The following is a 10,002-nucleotide window of genomic DNA, read 5'->3' as shown; positions in this document are numbered from 1 at the left end:
TATTTTAATTACAAATAACTTGTCCCGCAGTGTACCGCCGGTCCTAATCTAGTGTTATATATTTTTGCTCCATGAAGTAAATGTCATGATATGTTATATATTTTTTGCTTCATGTTATATATTTTTGCTCCATGAAGGCATGAAATATGTTTTAGGAGGACATCTTAATAATATTAAAAGAGAAATATATCAATTTGACTTAAAAAATAAAAACGTGTATCGATTAAAATATAGGGTTATTTTAAATATAAGGAAAAGAAAACTATGTCGTATTGAAAGAGTTTACTTACCAGTGTCAATTTCCTGGTTTTCCCGTACCGGTTCAGGCAGTCTTCGACCATAAAAAAAAATTGTCAAAAGAGATCATGCCACCAGGTTTGAAATCCTCTGCGAGTTTCTTGTAAGACATGGAGTTAATGTTTGAATCTCCTTCTAATTTTTTATAATCAACTGAGATTGTGATCTCTTGACCTTTGGTTTAGCTGTATCGGTCTGCCTTATTTGAAAAGCCGGTACGTACGTATCTCACAGGCAAGACCCCCTCGAAGCATTATCACAATAGTTCACCCTTATTACACGCTTAAACCAATGGGACCAAAGATAATTTCCCAAAGTTTTTGAGCTGCTTCAACCATAGTAGAAGTATGTACTCATACAAGAAAACCGGTCAAATTACAATTTCTCAGGAAACAAAAAAATCGTAAACCAAGAATGTATTTATCTTAACAATGTAGCTTTCACATATCCAACTCTGAATTTACAAAGTCACCTTAAATCTAACAAAACTGTATGATAAAGAGACTGAAATGTTTTTTAAAATAAATTTGTTACTAAACTTGGTTTACATTCTGAATCATTTTCTAACATGTCATGGCGAAGATCAAGAGCCACTGGAAGCAACTTGTCTTTGAGCTTTGTGAATATATCTTCGTCGCTCTTGTTGTCGCGTGTCCTGTGCTCGCTAAGCTTTGCTCAATGGCCTCCTCGGTAGAGTCAAGTATCTTTTGTTAATGAAACCACAACAAAAGAAAGAAGGAACAAATGTTAGGACCAATGAAGCAAGTTAAAAAAACATATGAACCAAAATATAGATTCTTCTCTTATCCCATTGCTGTTGATGATAATAGTATGCATAAATGGGTACTGTGAAGGAAATGGTTAGCATGTGACGACCTTTTCTGTATTTTGCACAGATTGGCTTATCGCTTGATTTGTCTCCTTGAGTTGTCTTGCAAGTCCCACCATTTCATCGGCTAGATCCTCTTGAAGCTTTCTGTCAATAAATGAATCACCAACGAGAACATGAAGTGGCAAATTCAACTTGAATTCAAAGGAGTACAGCTTTACTCATAGCGATAGCTTTTGTTATAACAAGGAAAGTGTATAGACTGATGAATTAAGTTCCTAGAAAGAGATATAACAGCTCTTCACGACATTAGAATACCAAAGCAGAAATCTTTTAAAATCAAATCAAGAATTCAACTGAAAGATTTCTAAATAGCAATGCTGAATCAAATAAAAGAAAGTTAAGTAAACCTCACCTCACCTGGGAAGGCATGGAGGTGTCGTCTTCTCTTGGGAGAGTTGTTCTAATAGTTCCCTCAAAGTAGCAACATACTGCTAAACATGAACATCAAAATAATAATTTACCTCTAAGCTTCAAAGAAGAAGATCCAAAAGGAGGACGTACATACATACATGAATAAGCTTTGACTGATTTTGCTGATTAGGTGCAACGGAAAGCAATCTCCGCAAATTGATCTCCGTTTTGCTCATTCCCATATCTGACAACAGTAATGAAATAATCAGATCAAAGCAAAGATACGAAGTAAAAACAGAATGAATCAAATACTAATTTCAGGAAACGAAACAGAGGACCTTTTTTAGATTGGAGAGGAAATAGATCAAATTCCGTCACGTTCTTCAGATTTTTAAATTGATTTCCCGGCGTAAAAGTTCTCTCACCAGAGGATGGATGACTCGTACAAACCGGTGGTTTAATTAAAAATAACCCAAAATTATATGCTCAAAATCAAAATCGTCCAAACCGGTGGTTTAATTATTAAAATAACCAAATTAATTAGCGTGGACTAGGTCCATTCCATTCCATTCAATTGATTGTTTGATTAACTGGAATCAGTGTTCAAGAAAGCGGTCTAGGCGGCCGTCTAGGCGCCGTCTAGGCGCTAGGCGCTCAGCAGACGCCTAGACGACCGCTTAGACCGCATAAAAATTATATAATATTATTTTAATATATATTTTTTATTTTTAACTAAATATATTTAAAATTTTAAGTTTTATATTCATATACATATTTATAAATGTTCATATGTTATTAATTTAAATTAAATAAATGTATTTTTAACTAATTTTGGTTTATAATTTATTACTATTTATTTATTCTAACATATGTTTTACATAATTTTGTATATAATATCATATATATAACATTTTTTTAATGTAAACGCCTAAACCGCCTAAAAACGTTTAAATTCCGACTAGTCGTTCTAGGCGCTAGGCGCTGGGTCACCGCCCACATACCGCCTAGCACTTTCTTGAACATTGACTGGAATACAAATTATTGAATTGAAGAGCTTTATTTAACCATTTTTATAAGAATAAGTTTACCATAACTAACTAATTATTTAAATATTTTTATGAATATTTAACTTTTATATATTCATTGACATATTCTGAACAATTTTATATCAGTATTTATTCATACCAATAATATCTGCAAAAACAAAATAAATTGAAGCATAGGATGAATTCGTTTATGTAGAAATTTAAAGACATGTAGAATCAAATATATCCATAATTATATTTTGAGTAAATGAAATCGTCCAAACCGGTGGTTTAATTATTAATTATTCATAATTCAACTTCTAAGCCATATAACAAATGTTGGATAATCAATTTATTTTTTAAGAACTAGTGAACATTGATAAAGATATGACATGAAGTTTAACAAATATGTGTACCCTCAAAACAGTTCCGCTTAATTTAACAAATATGGTGTGGCATATAACATAAAAGAAGTAATGTATGTCCTCAAATATGTTCGAAATTGACTTAATAAGAACAAAACAAATAAATATATATTTGGTTTTCATTTAATACTTTTTCATCCATCCAAACAATTTTCATGCCAATAATTAATTCAGTTTTATTTTAGGATGAAAATCCCAATTTTGAGATATTAAAACTCCAATTTTCCATTATTTTCTGAAAAATATAGTTGAGAAACTAAACTAAAATTCGAAAGACATGATTAGTCTTATATAAAGAAAATATGAATTTAAATATACATATATAAATATACATATATAAATATATATATATATATATATATGTATTTTTTGTCTAATAAACATTAGTTCTTTTCATAAACAAATAAGAAAGAAATTTTTGGAAGGAATTGAAAGTGTAAAATAGGTGTAAATTTATCAACTTATAATCATTTAGTAGCTAATTTGTTTTGCATTGTCATCAACCATCACGGTATGAAAATTATAATCATACAATTTTCAGCAACCATCGTAGAACGTCTTGAGATTCAGGCGATTGCAGATGATATAACTAGTAAATATGTTCCTCTGTGAAAATTGTATGATTATAATTTTAATTATCTCTCTCAAAGTACAGCTACCTTGACTGTGTATGCAATTAAGAACTATGAGGCCCAAGATCAGCATTATTCTCTACGGAAAATTGGTAATAGCACATACTTTGCAGTATGCTTTTACACATGGCAATGTAGTTGAGTTGAGAATCATCATCTAGCCTACAACAAAACTGTAATTTGTTGTAACATACCAAAGGAAAAAACAAAAATTATTGACTTAAATATTATATCAAACTTATAATTAAATATTTTTGTTTTACATTGGTGATGAATGATATATATAGTAGCATCTTTCTCAAATTTTTGTATTTCTGAATATTAATGATTACTTTATGTACTTTGAAAATGTTATTTCGGCTTAAAATAGAATGAATTGGATTCTAAAGTCTCCATAATTGAGTTGGATTCATTACACAATTCAGATGACATATATATATTGTCGCCATTATGTTAATTTTAGCTTTATTTCTTCAACCGTTCTACAAAATAAGCTATGTTTGGGATCTGTGTTGTTCTTCGATTCCAAAACAAGTTCAATAATTAAAAATTCAGATGAACCAAAAAAGAAGTCATTTCTTAGAAACCAAACATATATGTAAAAATTATCTGATAAAACAAAAATAATCTGAAAAAAAAACCTTAGGTGGGACCCGCTTAGGAGCCACGTCACATGAAATCGGGAAAACGTCGTGATCGTGGCTACGAACCTAACAGGAACCGTTTTGATGATTACACGTGGTGGTATGGTTTCTTTTTACTGTGCACCGCGTTACACCAGAAAATTTATTCATCGTCTCTGATCTGCGATAATTTGCTAAAGTGAAATACAATATACTAATTGAGAAAGTTAAATTGTATTGTCGACTGTTCAACAGAAATCCCATTTTATACACGTGCTGACGTGCACATCCACACACATAAGTTTTTTTTTGTGTGTGTGGATAACAAGCACGTAAGTTGATGTCACACATTCGTCTCATGACGTATATACTCTATGCATTATTAAATGTTTTGTGTAAGGATATTTGGCTTATTGGTTACCTAAAAATGTCACAAAGCATATATTAGTACATATCTCAAGAGAAGATTTTAATAAATTTGGGCTGCAACCCCAACCCCATGTTCCGGAACCTTATACATTTATATGAACATATGTCCTAGTTTCACGATCGAGATCTACAAGAATTAAGATAAATTCACGGAAACCCTTATATATTTTGAAGGCAACTGGTTTCAAAACGTCGATGCTGTCCCCATTTCCAATTAGAGCTCTAGCACCTTGTTGCATAATTTATGGGATGCATGAATACGGAAGGTCGAGACCCTAAAGGGGCACTGAGGTATGACTTACTAAAATAGCGGCTTTTAAACACTCTTAGCAAAGCTTCGAAAAACTCGATCATCAGCTTGGCAAGAGAGTGATAATTAAGCCTCCATATAAATAGAAATCATTTACTTTGTTTGCATATTTTATTGAATTAGTGTAATATCTGTGAGTTGTGTGTTGTGTGTTTTATTTTTCCATAAACCGGATAATCTACTTTTCCCTTGTGGTTATTATAAGAGAAGCATTAAAACTATTACCAAAAAAAAACTTAGTATCCTACAACTATATTATATCAATAAAACCATTAGTCAATAACAAAATTTTATTATTATGCGATCACAAAACAATGTTTAAACCGAAATTAAAAGTTTCATGACTTTATTTTTGACAACAATAGAATTTTAAATTGCAAAATTGGCCCACGTAGAAACTAATTACTCCACGCTCATTATCTTCACAACAGAGGAGCCATCGATCTTGTGCAAAACCACAATCGAATCTCCAGTCTTGCAGATCCCCTTCGTCTTCGCGTATCCAATAGCGAATCTTATCGTTTCCTCCGTCGAAGATCCCGCCGCCACCACCGGAATAATCCCACGGTAAATCAAACCACGTCTCGCCACATGAGCCACCTCGAAGTCATCTCCCTCCGGCACAACCACCGACACAATAGGAACGCTTGGCCTATATTTAGCCACAAGCTCAGCCATGTAACCTTTCTTGGTGAGGACGATGATAGCCGAAGCAAAAACACTCCTGGCTGTGGAAACGGCGGAAGCAGCTAAGCTCTCGATTGGTGATAAAGGTAACGAGACGATTCCTAGGGTTTTCTTGTAAAGAGTGTCGTAATCGATGAATTCCTCTGCTTCTTTACAGATCCTTGACATTGTTAACACGGCTGCCTCAGGGTGAGCTCCAGCAGCGGTTTCTCCGCTAAGCATGACACAATCTGTCCCGTCAATAACAGCGTTCGCAACGTCGGTGGCTTCAGCTCTAGTCGGACGAGGAGACACTGTCATGGATTCAAGCATCTGTGTGGCTGTGACTATTGGTTTCCCAAGAGCATTAGCCATCTTGATCATTGTTTTCTGAGCAAGAAACATCTTCTCGATCGGAATCTCCATCCCAAGATCTCCTCTAGCCACCATGAAGGCATCAGTATTAGCTAGAATACTCTCCAAATTCATAACTCCTTCTTGATTCTCCACCTTTGACATGAGCATGATGTTCTTTGAGTGCTCGCCAAGTAACTCCCTGACTTCGATTAGGTCAGATCCTTTACGAACAAAAGAAAGAGCGATGATGTCGATTTTGTTCGGAACTCCCCATTGCATGATGTCCTCTTTGTCTTTCGCAGTGAGCGTTGGGAGATCAACCACAATTCCAGGGAGGTTAACGTTTTTTCTTTCTCCAAGAACCGCAGAGTTCTCGCACCGGCAATGGACAAGACCGAGAGTCTTGTCACAGGACAAGACAGTCATAGAGATTGTGCCGTCTGAACAAAGAACCACATCACAGGGTTTGAGATCCTCTGCAAGTTTCTTGTAGCTCATGGAGATAAGGTTTGAGTCTCCTTCTATGTTGTAATCAGTTGAGATTGTGATCTCTTGACCTTGCTTTAGCTGTACCGGTTTGCCTTCTTTGAGAAACCCGGTTCGAATCTCAGGACCCTTTGTGTCGAGCATGACAGCGCAGATAATACCAGTGTTGGCCATGGCGGTTCGGAGATTATCGAGAGTCTCTTGATGGTACGAGTGAGAACCATGGGAGAAATTGAACCGGGCAACGTTCATACCGGCCTTGAGAAGCTTCTCAATCATCTCCACCGATCTTGATGCCGGTCCAAGAGTACAAACTATCTTCGTCTTTGAACGAAGAGCTCCTTTGGTTGCTTGTCCACCAAGTAACATCTCCATTGTGGAAGGAAGTTGAAAACTTTCGAAAGATCGCAGAGAAAAAAGATTAAAAGAGAGTTGGAAATTGTGAGTTTGCTTGATGAATATTATGATCAACGAGGTCACGGGTATATATAGAAGAAGCGATTTGCGAATTTCCAATTTTGCGTTATGTTACATGTTCGAATTTTTCCTTTTCTGATTTGGAATAGTACTACTTTTTCTCGATTTTTTCCTTTCTATGTTTTAGTTAATTACTTAATTTCCTTTTCTCCTTTTGGTTTTGGCAAATAGTTCTTTTCTATTTCGAAATATTTTTGAGGAAAACATTAAAAGATAAATGAATACTGTTCAATTAGAAATTTTCAATTTTTGAGCCATAAACTATGTAATAAATTTTCAATTGAGCCATAAATTTTCAATTTTTGAGCCATAAATTTTCAATTTTTGAGCCATAAATTAGTATGTCATACTTTATCTATTATGGATATTTGCAATTATCTAAAAAAAATTATTGAACTGTTTTATAAACATGTTTTTGATCTTCGTAACAGAACAAGTCATAAACCAAATCTTAAGCCAAATAACAAGTCAAAAGGTGTTTAAATTTTTTGATTTAAACGGATTCGACGGCTATGAAAAACTCTTTTCTAGAGCTTAACCTTTTCTATGGCGGTTCAAATAGGAAGGAATAAGTTGGTCTTCCACTGTCATCTCTCTTTCATCAGCATCAATCTGGTGGGATGATAATTAGTCCATTAATGTTCCCTACCAGGCCTGAGGAAATGATTGGTCCTTGAGCAAACGATTTTTTTCCAACAAAACCTAACACATGCATCAGCATCATCTACTATACTTCGTAACTTTCAGACTATATTCTAAATTCTAATATACATAATTATAGATTTAAAAGGTTTGTTTTGTTCTATATATGGTCTTAATCCTTATAAAAGACAAGTTAGTGGTTTTAATCTACTTTTCTCCCTTGTAGTATTATAAGAGAAGCAACAATACTGTTACCAAAAAACTCTATTATCCTACAACTAGCTATATTATATCAAACCATTAGTCAATAACCAAACTTTATTATTATGCGACCAGAAAACAATGTTTAAACCGAAATTTAAAAGTTTCATGACTTTATTTTTGACACCATCCTTTTTAGTTTGATTAGCCAGTGACTTTGATTTGTTACTTTCTAAAAACAACCCCGCGCGGGTGTCAGTCAACCTAGGCCCATAGGTTTTGGGTATCATTGAGTGCTACGTATTGAGATTTCTTTTCTCAAACTTTTTGAACCTGATTGGAAGTTTTTTTTAGGTAGAAGCTAGAAAGTCTTGAACTTTTAAATAAGTAGAAGATGATGATGTTTCGGGCTCCCATGATGCTTCCCAAGAAGGAGGTAAGCAAGGAGGAAGGGGAGGCTAAAACGTCGGTGTGGTGGAACATAAACGAGTTTCCGGTTCCTAGTGGGTATGATGCTGGTCGGATCCGTGAGTGTATAGAACGGGCGTTGGAGAATTTAGGTTACTCTGGTGACTGGTCGTCCTGTCACTATTTCTGCCTATGGCGACCTACACCAAACCCCAGAACATGTACTTCGAGCACTCTCTTCCACCGGAATCATTCTTAACTGCTCCTTTCGTGGTTGGTTAATCTTCTTCTTCTCTATATCTTTTCTTCTTCTCCATCATATACTTTGCCCCTTTACTATTTATTTCCTTTACTGAAATAGCTAATCCACACATGTACTCCCATGTCTTGGCATGGAGAATGGATAATCCACCTCCGGCAACAATAATGCTCATAAATCTTCCCGAAGCCACTGAGGACATGTTTGGTACTGATTTTCACTCAACAGATGAGGAGGGATACAACATTGTTCCGGAAAATGATGGATGGTTTCAACTAATTGAAGGTGTGTTTCTGTCTGTCCTCTCTAGTTGAAGAATTAACCGGCAAATTTTTTAATTAAGCTATCTTTCTCAACCAGTTGGCTGCTGTCTTTTTTTTAACAGGTGCAAGGGATTCAGAGTCTACCCTTGAGATAAGAAGAGGAAGACAGTTTACTCTGGAGAAGTGCAGTGTTACTCTGGAGAAGTCATGCAGTGAATCCAGTCGTGAATATTCCCCGTTCAATTGCTGTTTATGCGGTTTTGATGCCCAAACCTTTGAAAGTTTCAGTCTTCATCTCAAGGGTGAAAAACATATCCAACTAGGAAGCTGCTTTTTCACACATTTACCCCCCGATCAGGCTTCCCTTGATTCTCATCCCAAGACTGCAACTACCATGGTGATGGAGCCACCAAAGGCAAAGTTTTTTTTTTTTTTTTTTATATATATGAATTTGAATTTTATTGAGTAAGCAAGAGAGTTTGTTACTTAGTTGAAGAAAAGCTTAACCAAAAAGTTTTTCCTTGCCAGAAAAGGAGAAAAGGAGGAGAAAAGCAAGCACAATAATACCACCTACTCCAATGGCAAGTTTTAATATCTCAACTTTGTTAATGAAATATGTTTTGACTAGACTCCAAAATGTGAAACATAAAGCATGATGCTAATTTACAGACTTTGGTTGAGGCTAATAAAGTGAAGGAAGAAGTTGAAGAAGAAGAAGAAGAAGCTGATGAAGGAGATGCTGACCGAATGAGCATCTGCAAGACTTAAGAAGAAGAAGAAGAAGAGTACACATGCATGGCCCTTGTTTTTTACTCCAAGGAATTTCATCTAAGGTTTGAATTTTTGGTAAAGGATTCGGACATAATAGCACATTTCCACCAAGCTTTTGATATATTGGTGAAAAATCTCGCACAGGCCATCATGCTCGTGTACAACTTTCTATTATGGAATAATACTAAGTTGGATGGGTAAAAAGCTAAGCATTCATTTCCTCATAGAATTAACAAATGAAGCCTGACTTGTGTATGTACAATGCTATACTAAAGGTCTACGTGTATATTAGAAAAGGTTAAACGCTTGACAAAGGAACCACAAAAAAGGAAAAGGGTCATACACAAATCTGACTTTTGCTTTAATTAAAAGGCTAACAAAAATTGGGATGTGTCATGTGTTCAAAGAGTGGAGTTGCCTAGAAGCACGGTATGTTTTGGGGGAAGCAAGGAATCTTTGCAGGTGCATTCCTGTTAATCACATCTCCT

The 10,002-nt window shown here is 35.1% G+C and overlaps 1 protein-coding gene and 1 pseudogene across 1 annotated transcript; both read right to left on the bottom strand.

Moving 5' to 3' along the window:
* Positions 1-836: 836 nt before the first annotated feature.
* Positions 837-1,800, bottom strand: LOC109126479 (uncharacterized). Its single transcript, XM_019230051.2, has 4 exons — positions 1,699-1,800; positions 1,547-1,617; positions 1,174-1,273; positions 837-1,001 (listed from the first exon to the last, which is right to left on the bottom strand). The coding sequence occupies exons 1-4, from the start codon at positions 1,780-1,782 to the stop codon at positions 861-863; spliced, it is 396 nt and encodes a 131-aa protein (XP_019085596.1). The 5' UTR covers positions 1,783-1,800; the 3' UTR covers positions 837-860.
* A 3,586-nt stretch (positions 1,801-5,386) lies between these two features.
* LOC104712201 (pyruvate kinase, cytosolic isozyme pseudogene) lies at positions 5,387-7,008 on the bottom strand (annotated as a pseudogene).
* Between the last annotated feature and the right edge of the window lie 2,994 nt (positions 7,009-10,002).

Source organism: Camelina sativa, chromosome 9 (assembly GCF_030686135.1).
Source record: "Camelina sativa cultivar CO46 ecotype springtype chromosome 9, ASM3068613v1".
NCBI classification, from domain to species: Eukaryota; Viridiplantae; Streptophyta; class Magnoliopsida; order Brassicales; family Brassicaceae; genus Camelina; species Camelina sativa.
Note: the sequence above shows the minus strand (reverse complement) of the source record. Positions and strands in the feature narration are given on the sequence as shown.